We start from the raw sequence: 16,666 nt of genomic DNA, 5'->3' as shown, positions 1-16,666 counted from the left end.
TGAAGAACAAACAGGAAAGAGAGAAAAACACGACACTAGTTTCATGAAAGTGAAGAAGAAAAAAAAAAGTAGAGAAACTGCTAGATGAAACAAGAATTGGGAATAAACATGTTGTGTACTAATAATAGTAGTGCTGAAATGTACACAGTGTTTCTAATACAATGAATCTTTCTTTTTTATTGGATGACATTGATATATTTGTTAAAACTACGTATTTCAATTTATAAAACTACGTTTAATCCAAAAATGCATTATGTACTATATAATTTAAAATATTACACAATCTAAAAATTAATTTTACAATCCAAGCATGAGTATTTTAGATATTTCCAACGTTTCCATGGAGTACAAAAAGAAACGCAAGAGTATTTTAGATATTTCCATCATTTCCATAGAGTGCAAAAAGAAACAATGTGGGTGCATAAAGTAATTGTCTAAAAGAGATTATAAAGTAGTGGTTCTTAGACTTTTAGCCCTATCATCCTCCAAAACCAAACATGGTTATGAGTCACTAACCATGTTATAGCTCTCCTATCAAAGACTACATATGGTTGCTAAAAGTTATTATAGTTATTTAATGTTGATTGTGTTGACCAGGGTTTAGCCCTTTAAGACTGCATATATAATCATTATTCAACACTTGTTCCATCACTTGGCCTGCAAAATCAAATAACACAACTCATTCCACCAACATGGTACTCTCCCAGACACTATTCAGATACAACTACAAGCCTTTGACATGTCCAAAATTTAATGCCACAGTGTATTTGGTTGGACAGAGAACTCATCCCCGAACTAGTTATAAAACAGTTATTGTTGCTGCTCCTTTGTTCATAAGCAATGGATCCAATCCTCCTCACACCACAAACTTTGCACCCTGCAAAGCAATAGCACCTGAAAAAGATGCAAACATTGTTAGCAACTCCACTAAGGATGAGCTTTCTGATGGAGCTTCCAAGGGGAAGAGCTTCTGGGGTGCTGTTGGTTTGATCATTGGTACTGCTGTGGGGCCTGGAATGCTGGGTTTGCCTGCTTTGACCATTAAATCTGGCCCACTTCCTTCAACAATCATAATTCTTGCCTCCTGGCTCTATGTCATTTCCTCAATCATGATTGTTGCTGAACTTTGCTTTGATTTCATGGAGGAAGATGGGGTTGAAGAGGTGAGCTTCACAAGCCTTGCAACAAAGACATTGGGAAGTGGTTTTGGTGCCTTTGTTGCTGTGGTTTACTCCAGCTTGTGTTTCTCCTTGCTGGTGGCATGTGTTGCTGGTATTGGATCCCTTTTCTCTTCATGGTTTTCAGAAGTTAATGTTTTGGTTGCTCATGCCTTGTTTCCTCTTCTTGTTGGAACATTGATTGCCTTTTTCCCATTTAAGACCATTGATGTTGCTAACCGGCTTTTGTGCTTCCTTATGCTTTTCTCTATAACGGGACTTGTTGCTATTGGAATATTTGTGGCAAGAGCCAACATAATGAACTCATTTGCTTTAGCCTCATGGAATCTTTCATCAATACTTCCTATTATACCTGTGGCTGTACTCACATTGGGGTTTCATGTCATCACTCCTTTTATATGCAAGGTTGCTGGGAACACTCTACATGAGGCTAGGAAAGCAATACTAATTGGTGGGACAGTTCCTTTAGTCATGGTTCTGTCATGGAATTTGATTGTGTTGGGGCTTGCAGGAACTAATACCACACCATCCACTTCTGGTGACCCCATATCCCTTTTGCTTTCTGTGAAACCATCTGCTTTATCAGCTGTTCAAGGCTTTGCTTTCTCTGCTCTGGCAACTAGCTTGATAGGATATGTTGTGAGCTTGCCCAAACAGCTTCTTGACACTTTGGAGTTGGTATCTGGAAGGGCCACAGTTTGGAATGAACATAACAGTAGTGGAAGAGTTGGATTAGCCTTTTATTCAGTAGGGTCTTCTTGTATTGGTAATTCAGGGAAGGTTTGCTTCAAAGGTTCAAGAAATGAGAATATGGTTGGACCTAAAATGAGATCAAATGAGAAAATATATGATCCAATTAAGGTCCTTATAACACTCTCCCTCCTTGGTTTCTCCGTGCTGATAGCTTCATTTTTTCGCTCCACGTTTTCAACAGCCCTTGATTTTGCTGGGGTCTATGCCAATTGCTTTCTGTTTGGTATCATTCCTCCTGTTATGGCTTACATGCAACAATCCAAGAACAAAATCAGGTATGTAAAGCTGTTAATTGTTTCACATAACAAAACTGAGCATTCTAAAGAAAGCTAAGCTATATATTTGTATACTCACACAGATATAGCACTTATATTTTCCTAAGCTTTTTAAGATACATATAGTTATAGTTATGTACTAAACCTCTGACTGAGAACACAAATAAGATCGATTTTCTGAGACATAGATAATGATTGTCTTTAAAGACTTATTCTAGGATACAACAGAAACTTTTAATATGGTACTCAACTAATAAGCACATAAGAACTAACAAGTAAGCAAACTAAAGAACTCAGAACCAGAGGAAAAATTTATTGATTTCCTAATGCTTCAGTGTTGTGGAGGAAAAGGCTTTGATGATTGGCTTCTAACAGTAATTTTTGACTTTGCAGGCAATCAATCATTCCAGGAGGAAATGGGACACTTCTATTTCTTTTCATTATCTCTGTGATTTTAGGAATTTGGCATTAGAGATTCTTGCTATGTCTCATAGAAAGTTGCCAAAAAGGTAATTAACATATACAATAAGTAACAAGACATTTTGTGTGTTTCTGTTACCCTTTTAGACAATATAATCATTCATGTTGAGTAAAGGGTGCAATGATATCTCATTATAAATTGAAAATATTGTAGTTGCAAGCCAATGAGCAATACAAAACGACGAAATTGGAATGAAAACATTTGATAAAGCCTAGTAAAAAGTTTCAAAAAAAATAAATAAAAATTAAAGAGCCTTGTTTATTTATTAAAGTTCTACCTTTCTTTCTTAATTTATTTGTATATATTGAAAAAATATTCTTATTACGCAGTTTTTATCTCTAAACACATGTTTCGTGTGCATTGAGACTTTGAACTTTATTCATCACGAAAATAAGGTAAAGTAACATTCATTCTAAATCATTATATCCTACATTGCTTACATCGCTACTACAAAATTACTTTTTACCTGTAGATTTTTCTATCATTTTTTTTTCAGAAAATATATGTGAGTTTTCGTGTGTAATATTTATTGCAAAGATTTTTTGGTAAAAGACTTTTCCCAAGAAATACATGCAAATTTTCTTATATAAATTATCAAAAAAAATTATTTACAAAATTATATTACAAGAAAAATTCATTTTATCTACCAACAAAAGGCAGAGACTATAAAAAAGAAGTCACTAGCATGGGTGAAGTTTACTCAAGTTGGACACAAAAATAAATGTGAAATATTGTGTCCACAATGAATACTTTTAACTCACACTAAAAATTATTAAAATAATAATAATAAGTTAGTGTCTAGAATGAGGATACAAAATAGATGTAATGAAACAAATTAAGTGACAGAATAATATAATAATATTGAGTCTAGAATGGAGACACAAAGTGGATGCAAGTTAAAAATTATTAAAATAATAATAATAAGTTAACGTCTAAAATGAGGATACAAACTAGATGCAATAAAAAAATAAGATGTAGAATGATAATGTGTTGAGAATGGGGACACAAATTGGATGCAAGTTAATATTTTATTACATTAGCGTTGGTCTAAGCGACACTAAGATGACATGGACCTTTATCATCACCTTAGCCCACACTAAGTTATTTAATGAGAAAAAAATAAAACATTAAAACATTGTTGTCTCACATTTTCATTTTCTCTGACTTTCAATTTCTCATTTTTGTCGCACTCTATCAAACTCATAATCCTGAAATTCCTCCTAAAAACCTGACACCTTCTTCGTAGCCATTTCACCCTCCTTAAGTCATTTTACTCATTTATTTTTTAGGTAGTGTCCTAATTTACTCACATTTGTTTTCTCACGTAGTGTCCCCAACGACCACACTAAGTTTAATTATTGTTGGAGATCCCACATCGAATAGAGATTAGGACATTTCATAGTATATAATTTTTCATAACATTTCATAGGACATTTCAAAACTTGAATAATTTTTTACTCATCTTATTTTTAATTTCAGTTCTAGTTTCTTTTAACTTTTGTTAATTTTAATAAATTCTTAATCCACGATAAAAAAAAATGCATGTAAATATTTACTACATAATGCATTACTATCATTCTACCATCCATAACTTATGTCATTCTATATAGGAATAAGATAACCACATATATACTTTTCCTACAACAAATTAATTTGCCATGAATTAAATTTTATATACTACAAATTGTAAATATTACAAGTATTTTTATCAATTTTGACACATGTCCCTATCCATGTATGTATAAAGTACTTCTTTTGTAAAATGATTAAAGAAATTGTTGGGAATTTTTTTAAGATTGATTATAATTAACTTTTACTAATCACTATGACTTTGGAATTAAAAGTAAGAACAAAGAAAGAGTAAGATTTTGATGATGATACAGTTTTGATACGTGGATCTCATCCTTATATTTTTCAATTGAGACGGCTATGAGGACTTGTTTATTAACCAAGATTTCCCCTCTTTACTAAGCCGCTGAAGCTTGTAGGGCTTTGCATGAGACATGATGGGTAACCCAAGTTTTTCCACCACTCTTGTGCTTGCCACATTGGTGCAGCTACCCCATCCACGATTAAAGAACACAATTTGTTGTTCTTAAGGCACCTTGTGTGAATTTTTTTTTTTCCTTTTTGACTTTCATCAAAAGGCTTTTGAATGTGACCAAGCATGTCCCTTATCACTAACAAATCTCCCTCACATGGTAACTCACACTCTTCCTCACTTTGGCTTCTTGGAGAGGTAGGGCACCTAGACCTTTGGGAGCTATGGTCACTCATGACAAGCCCCCCCTTTAACCATCATGTTTCTTTTTTAAGGACAATTGGTTGCTATAGGCACAAAACCTAGACATTTAAAACATTTTTACTTGAGGTTTTGGTGGGGTGACTTAGGTGTAGAGTGATGGAAGAAGTGCCTTCATGTGTGACGAAAATTGAATGATGGTGGCAGAAGCATATGAAAGTGGCGTGCAAGGATTTCCTAAGAGGTGTGGTATCCTTGAAGGTGCATGAGATGTATGGTGAGTGATAGGTGAGGCCTAATCACTTGGAGGGTGAAAAATGAAGATCAAACACCTATCCTAGAGAGAGTAAGAGGCAAGAGTGGGATTGACTCAAATTTGGCAGCAATTCACTCATATGATTAATCTTCCAATTACATGAGTCAAGCCCTTTTATTTATAGTGTTTAGAGGGCTGAAAATTCAAATGAAAGTGGAGGGAAATTCAAATGCATTTGAATTTGGTGCCAATTTCCTAGTCACAAGGGAAGTGTGACTTGGTTTCTTTCTTTGGCACCTCCTAAATCTACACCTACACCTTCTTTTTATGTCACATGGAAGGTGTGACTTATCTTTATACATTTGCACCTCTTATATCTATATCTTGACCTCCCTTTATGTTCTACTAAAAACTACTCAAAAGTAATTACAAAAAGAGACATCCAATGATGCTTAGTTGGCCCAAATCTTCTATGTGTTGGGCTTGAGTTGAAGCTTGAACTTGTATTTGGACTTGGGTTTGGGCTTCTTCTATCATGGGCTTGGGCCTCTACCATCATAGAGGGTGAGGGTTTAGAAACTCTAGGATTGTAAGTGGTTTCTTTTACTAAGTTGGAAGGAAAGGTTTTTTGAAGAAGTTTGATTTTTGTCCTTGCATGATGTTTTTTAGAAGCCATCATTATGAGTAGTTTTGAAATAAGTTTTCTTTAAAAATTGTGATTCAACCTTGATGGTTAGGTGAACCAACTTTTTCCAAAGAAGAATACTCATAAAGTTCTACCACATCTTGTATTTCTCTTCTTAAGTCACTTACAAATCCAACTATCTTTGACTCCTCATTTTCATGCATGTCAATTTTAGTCAAAGTAGTTTCATGATCTTTATAGTAGTCATCTACACTTCTAGGTCCTAGTTGATGTCATTGGAGCTTCAACAAGAGTTCCTTCCTATAATGAGGAAGAACAAACCGCGCACGCATACATTCTTTCAAATCATACCAAGAGACCACGACTGACCTCTTATTTAGCCCAATGTCCATTACAGTTTGGTACCACCATTGCATGACATAGTCTAAGAATTCTAGAGAGGCCAGCTTTACCTTTTGGTCCTCTTGGACCTCATACACATTGAATATTTGCTCAACCTTAACCTCCCATCCTAGGTAAATATTGGGGTCACTTTCCCCACTAAAGCTAGGCAATTTTACATAGGGAAAAAAATTTAGAAGGATGGAGTTGGTGGCGCCTTTCATCATATTGGTGAATTCTCCAATCTTCATCTTCTTCTTGGCTTTCGTAATGTGTGTAGCTCCTTGAAGCTCTCCTTTGCTCCCAGCTCTTTCCTCTTGGTTGTCTTTCATGTGCCGTTTCAAGTCTTTGAAGTCTTTCCTCAAAATGTCGCATTTCTTCCTCTTTTTTGGGATAAAGATCTCTTTGTTGTGGCAAGCTCTCCCATAAGGAAAGCCTTTTGGGGAGATTGAGGTTTTGATGATTCCCCTGAAGAAAGAAGAGCCATAAAATTGCACAAAAAGAAAAACAATTAATGAAAGAAAAAGTTAATAACTCTCTCCTCACTTGTGTCACTCTTTTGTGTAGCAAAGAGGAAAAAAGATACAAGCACTCAAAATGAAAAAGGACAAAGCCCTTAACATATGATCTCAAAAGAACCACAACAAAACTAAATACTTTTTAAAGACAAACAAGAAAAACTCAAACAAATAAGCTAAACCAAGTTGGGAAAAGAGATTATGACAAAACTTTTAAAGAAAGACAGGTAAGAAAAAGCACAAAAAAAGACTCTAAGATACTTACTTGACTTTTAACAATGAAGTTTTACTCTTGTTAGAAATTGTAAAAGCAAAAGATCAAATTCCACAATATTGAAATCAATTTGCTAAATAAAATGAATCCATTCTTTTAGAAATGGTGGTCTTGTTTTTAGAAATGGTGGTCTTGCCAAAGATTTATGCAACTTGCCCCCTCCCCCCCCCCCCCCCCCTTTTTATCCTTGTGTTTGGTTTATGGAAATAAGATGTCATAATTCTTATCATGCATATTTTCATTCACTTCCAATTGTCACAAAAAAGTTTGGGATTCAAATTAAATGAACACTTGAAATATATGTTTGGAACTAAATCTACTTCCACTTAAACAAATTTCTAATTACTTTTTTTTATACCTTTACAATTAAAAGTAAAATAAGTATAAGCAAAATAAGGACTCCTAGAAACACTAAGAACATATTACTCAAACAAAAAGAGGTAAGAACAAAAATTGGACACAAAATAACATTCAAAAGATAATTAAAAGCTATTGAATAAAGAGTGCCGAATTGAAAAAGCAAGAAAGTAAAGGCTGAAATTAAATTTGCTTGAATGTAAAGGCAAAAATTTAAAGGTCCAAGAAAAGTAAAGTGTCAAATCAACTCAAAGCAAATATGCTAAAAAACCAAAACTCTGATAACCACATGATGTAAGTTGATTTTAGATTGTTCCATTTTAGAGGTGACATTTTACTTATGATTGGGATTTTTAACAAGTATATGGTAAGACCTAGGGAAGATTCTCACTGGACACGAACTTGACCAAGTGGTTAAGTAAGTGTGAATGTTCATTTCCAAAGGCAAAGAGGAAAATCAAGATAAGGTGATAGTGATGATGCTTTGCGAAAATTGAAAGACATGAAAGGAAACAATTAAGATGGCCATGACCGAATGCTAAATGGAAGAGCAACACAAGAACACAAAGGAAAATTGAATTATAACAAGTATAGGAACACAAGAATAAAGTGGTGTAATGGAAATGAGGGAAAAGGATGGAAGAAGAAAACTTATGGTGTGAATTGAAAAGGGACACGCCACTTGGAGTATGGTTTCCTCTAAGATGAGTGTAAAGGGCCGCCACTTGAGAGCTCTCAACTCACTCAAATAAGACCTAATGCTTAAAGTAACCAAGCCTCACACGATTTGTGCAGAGTTTTCCTTCTTCTATAAAATTCAACATAAGAAATACAAGGAGTAAGACACCCTATTTATAGGAGATGGTGCCTTGGTAAACAAGAAGCATGGGTAGGATTGGAAGCACTAAAAAGGGGTGGCCTTAGGCATTAACTTTAGTCAAAACCGCACCCTAAGCTTAATGTTCTAGAAGCTAGGTCAAAATCCTAAACCTAGATGTCTTATCATGAAAAAGTGGGCTTGAATCAAGCCCATTTCGCTATGAGCATTCCTATTTATGCTAAAGGCACCTATTCTAACCTACCTTGCTATTTGGACCCCTAAAGTGAGCCCAATTTATTTACAACTTCTTTTATTCTTAAGAAGACCAGTAACATTAGATGCTCTGGTCTTTGTCTATTTCTCCCTTTGGTGAGGTTAGCTAGATTATTGGTGAGGTCTTCACTTGAATGTTGAGATGACTTCTTAGAGTGTGAATGGTAATTTGCATCCTTGGTCATCTTTTTGCTGGCTTGAAGACTGGCCCAGGTCTCCTCGTCGTCCTCGGTAAGATCTGAAATTGTTATAGCAAGAGCTTTGAGTTTGATATTTTGGGGTGCCTAAACAGCCGCCCTCATCCTTTTGGCCCTCTCTGCTAGATCCTTCTTGTCAATCTGATCCAGCATGCTATTTGTGAAAAAGGATAAGAAGAAATTAGCAACAATAATAAAGTCAACACCATTAAGAGTAGAGAATGAAAAGTACCGATGTAAGCTTTTAGCCCCTTTGGGGAGAACTCTTTGCTTATGAGAGTGATAGTGTTGAAGACCACCTTTAAGCTTGAGACGAAGACCTCCTAGTCACGCTAGGGCATGTCTTCGAGGCGTCAAGCACCTCGGAAGTGTGGCTTTTGAGTCTAGTACAGAGCAAACCCATTCAGGAGAGTTGAATCCCTCTTATTGCATCGTACCTTCAAGAATTTGCCTTTAAAGTCCTTATAGGATTGTTGGAATAGCGATAACAATGCTTTCCCAGCCACCCCATTGAAAGACACCCAGAGTTGGCGGCCTAGGCGTTTGGCCTCAAAGAAATACAAAAAGACTTCCACAAATGGCAAAAGGTCAAAGTGTGCAAAGAATGGAGAAACCCCAAACAAATGCCCAACTATTTGGGTGTAGCTGGACAGGGGCCACGTTAATCTCGGTAAGAAGCTTTTTCTCAAAATTGAACAGGGGAAGACGAAGAAGGATTCTTTTGAATACAGTGGCACATAAGTAGCAAAAGGGACCCTTAGGGTCCGATGACTCATCACAACAGACAGGTTCATCTTCTCTACATGAAACTAACCTAAGGGTTATATCGTTTTCTCTACCAAAATGGCATTTGTTTTACTTAAGGGCCACTATTTGGTAACGAGAGGTATATATGGAAACTTCTTCTAATAGGTTCTAGGGTGCCTAAGGGTATAGAGCTTTGAAATCCACTGCAAGAGTATCTAAAAAAACAAACATAAGCAATCAGGCAAGGCAAACCACATGCAACGATACATTTCAGATTCAAGAAAAACCATGTAACTAGCAAAAATAGCGATCAACATAAACATGAAAGAATAAATCCATAACAGACCTAGCTCAGGCAATATGATCGTGATAAATGCTTCAATCAGATAATGATGCAAACACATAGTGATGAGTTGAGCAAAAGGAAGTACCTTGTTTCAGGGAGCGTTTGATAACGAGGAGGTTTCCCATGTTTGCGAAGGAGGCGTAGTGAAAATGAGAAAGGCGCGAAGGGTTTGCAAGCAATAGGGAAATGAAGCAATGAATGGTAGGAGGTTTTCGAACGTTAACTAAAGCAAATATGAGAATGGCAAGCGACAAAGCCTTTCCACCGTTGATGAGGATGCCACGTGTGCGTCTAGGTTTAAGTATGGTGAGATGTCACCTCAGAAATGCTTCGTGCGTTGTGCCACACCTGCCGGTTGTAGGACTGCCACGTAAGCTGCCAGAGCACTCGAATAGTCTCTTCGCTTAGGCAAGCTCAGCTCGAGCCTAGGGGCTTGTGTATTGGACAGAGCGCTTAGGGCTCATTACTCGGTGGTCGAATCTCGATGCATGGCACATGCAGGTCAGCTCGACTGTTGGACCAATATAGTGGGCATGTGATTGAACCCAGTTTGGTTAGTAAACCCATTGTGGCATAATTTAACCTTTTATGCAGCCACTAGTAAAGGATATTTTTTACCTAGGGGTACGTGTAATACATGTGAAGCATAGGTCAAGTAAATGTTTCTTTTAGCTTAAGTACATATGTTCTAGGACACATAGTAGTTAAGTTGCATGTATGAAAAAAGATAACGTTGCACCATGAGTAAGGTGCCCACGTAAACAAAATATTCTCCTGATGTTGGCACATGAGTTGGTGCCCTACTGGCAGGTGATTGTTCTGTTATTATTTTATGCACTCCTTAGGAATAAAGTTCCTTTTATGTTGTTGCACCTAGAGAGGACGCCCCTAAACATAATGTTTTCCTATTGAGTATGCTTTTAGTTGAGATAGATTCTCATGAGAGAAAGTTATTACAAAAGTTAAGCTATAAAAGGGACTTGAAATCCCAAGTAAAGGTACGTTGTTTCTGAAACTGAAACTAAATATTTCTTGATTTTTAGTAAGTCCTTTACCGACTTGATCATCAGAGTGCAATCAATAGGTAAGGTTCCCTCGGTTTCAACAGAGCTACGTTCCAGAACAACAAGAAATAAAACAGATTTATGGGAACTAGAACTTATCACAGAGTCAACAGGCAAACAAGTCAACCAGTAAGAACAATAGTTATTAAATGAGGAAGTATTATAACTCTCCATGAGTCAAATAAAAAAATGTTAAAAAATTATATAATATAAATTAATTTTATAAAAAGACTTAAAATATATTTTGAACCTTGGACCTAAATATAATTTAATAAAATAAATGATCCATTATTTAGAGATTATATATATAATCTTAAATATTGAAAATATTAAGAACATATATTCAAAATTGCAAAGAAAGTTCGTCACACTCTTAAAAATTAAAAAAGAGTATGGTAAATAAAGAATTACCAAAAAATAAATTAAAAAAAAAGAGAGAATTGAAAAACTATTCACATACATTATAAATAAAGATAAGTTTTTATCTCTAATATAATTAAATGTATTAAATGTATGAATCAAATATTATTATATTACAATTGAATGTATGAAATCATACTATATCATTTAAATAAGATTTTACACATTTGTCATAGGATACTTGCCTCCCATCTTGAAAATAAAGACTCAAATAAAAGGGTAATGAATGAGACGGAGCAGATACAACCCACACGACATATATCTTTCAAAGAACAGAATCTTCTTTTTTTCGAATAAGCCAAATCATTTCGCATCCCACCAATCTACCGTATAAGAAGCTTCAACCCTGGGTTAAAACTTTGCTTCATCAACTTTGATTTCAAAAGTAATTTCAACCTCAGTAGATTTTAATTCTGAATCCACCAACAAACACTTAACAATTGAAATGGTTCAGACTAGAGGCTTTTGACGTGTTTGTTCTTTTGAAACATACTAAACATGTAGTTTCACAAATCTGAAACATAAATCTTTTTATTTTAATTTTTTTAAAATAATTATTTTATCTATACATTACTAGTTTTATCAACTGGTTCATCTTTTCCTACACTATATAGGTAAATCTTCTTTATGTTCCCTTCCACACTTTTTCTTTCTTTTGTCATTGAAAGCTTTACGCACAAAGTAGGTAAATCTCTTTTATGTTTCCCTTCCCCACTTTTTCTTTCTTTTGTCAGTGACAGCTTTACCCACAAAGCAAGTAGTAGATAAAATAAATTTACATAAAAAGAATATTGTATTAAATGTATCAGAACCCTTAAACAAAACCTCTCATTTTCCAGTTTCTAGCACCCGATCTGGACAACTTGAATTTAAATTCAACACTTTCAAATAATTCCCAAATGTTTAAGATACGTGAGTTTGAAGTAAATTATACGATTGCTCCGAATTACTTATGTATCTACCTCGTCGATGTTGGAAACGGAAAATGAGAAGGTAGAGAAAGACATATTATAAAAAACAAACGCAGATATATTATGAATGAAAGAGAAACAATATTGATATCATGCGACCAATACATAAATGGCATATATAATCCCGGGGAGGTATCCCAGTAGCGTCAGCACCAGATCTATCCAGAATTCCACCTGCATCGTACCAGAAAGAAAATTACATAATCACACCAACAACAATGAATTAACAACAAATCCCAAATATGAAAAGAAAAGAAGAAGCAGAGAGAGAAAGAGAGAGAGAGAGAGTGAATACACCACAGCCATAACGGAGGAAAACACCAACGGGAGGTAGCAGGATTGCTAGTATTACTTCAATAAAAGTTTCAGAACCCATTATGATCACTACTTTGATTACCTCCTTCTGTTTTCTTTTTTACTTGAACTTTGTTGTTGTCGTCACTCAGCAAAAGGAAATATACAATCAGATCTGTACAGAGGACGCGTGTTCTTGAAACAATTAAGAACGGTTACGGTGGAGATTACAGTGCCAGAATTGTAGCACATAACATGACACGTGTGTTAGACAAGTAACACGTGTTTATAGCTACTGTATATATACATATATATAAAGATCAAAATATAGTACCCTATATACAATGTAGTATTGATTATATTTTTAAAAATATATTAATATAAAATTATTTGATATTTTATTTATAAAGATGGAAGTTGATGTGAGTTTAGAACTTTTAAAATAATGAAATAAAAAAGTGACAAAAAGAATTATAATGACAAAAAAATTGAATTGAAAAGAATTTAATTTTTATATAATTATTAACGATTTAACATTTAGTAAAAATTACACTATTGTAATTTGAATTCATTAGTGTGTCTTTTATTAAACATTCGACCATCAACTAATGAAGATTAAAATTTTTATCGGTTCAGCCATATTTTTATATTAAGAACTTGCTAAAGAAAACTAAAATATTTCCATCAAATTACTCTAGAAGTTTTAAATAGTTACATAAAGTGAAATAGTATTTTTAAAAAAATACTAATATGCCTAATTAGTCTTTTCGATGACTTGATAACTATAAATATTGATATTAGTTTATGTTTGAGTACTTGTAGCTATTTTTACGTATTTTTAGTGACTTTTAGTTCAAAATAATCTTTTTTATTTTTATTATAAATTTATGTATTCTCTATTTTTAGAAAAAGGGAAAATAAAACAAAAATAAATTACTTAATTGGTAATTTGCTTAAATGATAACCCACCTGAAATAGTTAAAACTTGCTTAAGTGAACTTATAAAAATAATTTAGACGCTTAAATATGAGGATCATGTTCTTATTTAGTTATTTACCGTTTAATTAAAGTGTTTTTTTACTTCTTTTTTACGAAAATGTTGTAATTAATTTTCTTTCGACTAAATAATTATGTATAAAATATCACATAACTTGACTTAGAGATTATAAGATGTGTTATATGTATAATTAAGTTCACTCATACAACACAAATAAAAAATAATTTATCAAAAGATACATGAGACATGCATTGCAATAAATACAAGTATTAAACACTGAAGTTTTACACAACAAATGCAATCTGAAAAAAAAAATATTGAGAATGTTCTTGTCGGTTGACTTCGAATGGACTGAATGGGCAAGCTCCTCTTCTGCTTTGTCTTCAATTGCTGCTTCAAGGTGTCACTTCACTGGGACAAAGAGGACTCTACCTGTTGATCACATTCTTACGATCAATTCGTGAGAGCATTCAAATATAAAATTAGTTTCAATTTAGAGTATTCAATAACAATGTCTCTTTACTAGGGGTCTCAAGCCCCTTTTATAGAAATCCCTTCAACTGTTTTCTCCAATCAGAGCAAGATTTCAACAGGGAGAATATAATCTTAACAGAAAAACATATTGCTTACGTGCACCTTTATCTTCAGGTGCTTAACAACAATAAAACATTTTGTTCCCATGTACCTTTATTCTCGGGTGTTAACTACTTTATTCTTAAAAACTTTTATTGGTATTTAATTAGCGTATATATTATAATCAATCTGAATATTCCTTCTATTTTATTGTCTTTTTCGAGCTGTCTACCAGCATCTGGGTCGAGCTCATGGGCCACCCTTTGGGTCCATACTGGCCCAAAAAGTGAGCTGACCTAAATGCTTGGACCGAGTCGAGCTCTTGGCCAATACACAAGCCCCCAGGCTCGAGCCGAGCTCGACTAGGCGAAGAGGCTTTCCAGCACTTGGTGGCTGACACGACGTTTTCCCCATAGGGTAGGTGAGGCGCGATTGCCGAAGCATTTCTGAGGAAATGTCTCATCCCACTGAATCTAAAGCGTACACGTGGTGCGTATCAACGGTGGAGAAACCCTACATTTCAACTTCCATTTTTTCGAATATATCCCCTCTCGAGCCTCTGTTTGTGCCACACTTTTCCATTTCCCTTTGCTTCTAAAATTCTCTCCTCGATGCTTCATCTTGCTCTTGTGCAACTACCCACCACTGTCGCACCAGGTTCACCGCCGTCACACCAGGTATTCCACCTAACTCCACTAATGAAAACCATTCATTCATTTCTTATTTGCATTGCGAGAAACTCAATTATATTCTCTACGCAGATTCCTCACTCCCAAACTCTTTCGTTCTCTTGCTCTAAAAAACTTCCTCACGTTTTCCCTCTCACCATCGTTACACACTTCCAGCATGACAACTAGGTAATTCCTTTCTCTATCGATGATCATCGTTTTAGCTTGTTGATTGTGTTGCATGGATTGGAATATGCTTTTATTTTGCTCTTTATTTGTTTACTCTTCCTGGTCTAAACTGTACTCATACTCTGTTTGTGTTTATGCTTGTGTTCTAGCTATTTATGCAATGGATTACAGTTCAATGTACCCTTGGGCCAAGAAAGAGCTTCTAAAAGAAGTCTCTTATTACACCACCCATTTACATCTTAGAGACTTAAGAGAAAACGGGTGTAGTATGAGTAAAAGACACGAGGGTAATGTAAAAATTGTAGAAGACGGGTGTTGTGACGAGTCATTGAATCCTGGTGGTCCATTTTGTTTCTTTTATGTCACGTTTTTCATAAAGGTTCTCTTGCGTCTCCCTTTATCCATTTTTGAAAAAGAGCTATTAACCGAGCTCAATATTGCCCTTGCCCAACTACACCCTAATAGTTGGGCATTTATTTGTGCCTTTATCATTTTGTGCTCATAGCTCGGCATCTCGTCATCTGTTGAAGTTTTTCTCTACTTCTTCAAGGCTAAACACACGAGCAGTAAGTTGTGGGTATCTTTGAACCGTGCCCCTGAAAGAGCTTTGCTCACCCTTTTCCAGTCTTCATATAAAAACTTTAAAGGAAAATTTGTTAAAGTTCGAGCTTCAACATGAGATCCAACTCTTCTGGATGGATTTCCCCTATATTGGACCCCTGAGCCTAAATTCCAGAGTACCCGACGCCTGGAAGATCTATCGCCAAAAGACCAAGGAATCTGCGAGTTCCTGACGAGCTTGAAGGTTTTTTTTTACACCTCTTTCTTCTTGACCAAAGAGTACATCCCCGGTGCTCTGAAAACTTATACTGGTATTCCTTATTTCCTCCTCTGGGTGAAAATAACTCTGCTACCGTTATTAATCATTTACTTATTTTCTTTGCATGGAGGATGTTGTCAGCACGACAAAGCTAGCCGAGATGGCTAAAAAGACAAAGGTAGCTGTTAACATGCCCAAGGATTCTTTAACTCATAAAAAGAAAGCTCCAGTCACAATCACTCAAGCCCCGACCGAGCAGGATGAGGAAACCTCCTCGGGGCTTGTTCTTAAGAGAAAATGGAAGGCAACCGCTCCCCCCCCCCTTAACACTCTCATTCAGATGCCCGAGCCTCGCATCAAGACGTCTCTCACTCAGTTGGCCATGCTCCACACCAAGACATAATCGTCATTCAATAACGCAAAGTGGAGAGCTCTAAGAGCAAAAGCTTGTGGGATCCAGATTTTGACATTCCCACATATGGTGAAACGGCTTTCCTGCCCAGGCAAAGATAAAGATAGGCTCATGGCCCACGACGAAGATCATCTGCTTCGTGACGCCATGAAGAAATTTCGGCAAGCCTTTGCCATGGGTTGCCTGGTCGTTGCTAAGACGAGAACAGCGGAGGACCAGAGAGTCCAAGAGAATGTGGAGCTTCATAAAGAGATAGATTGCCTTCAATCTGAGATCAAACATTCAAATGGTTTACAGCAAGAAGCTGAACAAATTTGAAATGAGAAGACTAAAGAGGCAGCAGACCGAGCTCAAGAAGCAGCAAGCTTGGCCGAGGAAAGGAACAAACTCTTGGTCGAAGTTGACAAGCTGAAAGGGGAACTGACCCGCAAAGATGAGGTCCTTGCCAAGGCCACAAAATCCTTCAAACAAGATGTTGCCCAATCCTACCTTGTAGGATTCGAGGCAGCTCTTG

General features: G+C 35.6%; 2 protein-coding genes across 2 annotated transcripts; one reads left to right on the top strand and one right to left on the bottom strand.

Moving 5' to 3' along the window:
- The first annotated feature begins 607 nt into the window (after positions 1-607).
- LOC137837319 (Tryptophan/tyrosine permease) lies at positions 608-2,797 on the top strand. Its single transcript, XM_068646296.2, has 2 exons — positions 608-2,206; positions 2,600-2,797. The coding sequence occupies exons 1-2, from the start codon at positions 693-695 to the stop codon at positions 2,676-2,678; spliced, it is 1,593 nt and encodes a 530-aa protein (XP_068502397.1). The 5' UTR covers positions 608-692; the 3' UTR covers positions 2,679-2,797.
- Positions 2,798-12,236: 9,439 nt separating this feature from the next.
- LOC137836432 (Low temperature and salt responsive protein family) lies at positions 12,237-12,689 on the bottom strand. The gene is made up of 2 exons (XM_068645150.1): positions 12,495-12,689; positions 12,237-12,373 (listed from the first exon to the last, which is right to left on the bottom strand). Exons 1-2 carry the CDS (start codon positions 12,573-12,575, stop codon positions 12,290-12,292), a joined length of 165 nt encoding a protein of 54 aa, XP_068501251.1. The 5' UTR covers positions 12,576-12,689; the 3' UTR covers positions 12,237-12,289.
- Between the last annotated feature and the right edge of the window lie 3,977 nt (positions 12,690-16,666).

Source organism: Phaseolus vulgaris, chromosome 4 (assembly GCF_051622355.1).
Source record: "Phaseolus vulgaris cultivar YP4 chromosome 4, ASM5162235v1, whole genome shotgun sequence".
NCBI classification, from domain to species: Eukaryota; Viridiplantae; Streptophyta; class Magnoliopsida; order Fabales; family Fabaceae; genus Phaseolus; species Phaseolus vulgaris.
The sequence above is the reverse complement of the archived record's forward strand: the minus strand, read 5'-3'. Positions and strand labels throughout refer to the sequence as shown.

Excerpts from the sequence above, each read along its gene's own strand:
- LOC137836432 (XM_068645150.1), bottom strand. The coding sequence starts at position 12,575 with ATGGGTTCTGAAACTTTTATTGAAGTAATACTAGCAATCCTGCTACCT. Across the intron at positions 12,374-12,494 it reads TCCTCCGTTATGGCTGTGGT|GTGGAATTCTGGATAGATCT; the intron begins GTATTCACTCTC and ends GGTACGATGCAG.
- LOC137837319 (XM_068646296.2), top strand. The coding sequence starts at position 693 with ATGGTACTCTCCCAGACACTATTCAGATACAACTACAAGCCTTTGACA. Across the intron at positions 2,207-2,599 it reads CAATCCAAGAACAAAATCAG|GCAATCAATCATTCCAGGAG; the intron begins GTATGTAAAGCT and ends TTGACTTTGCAG.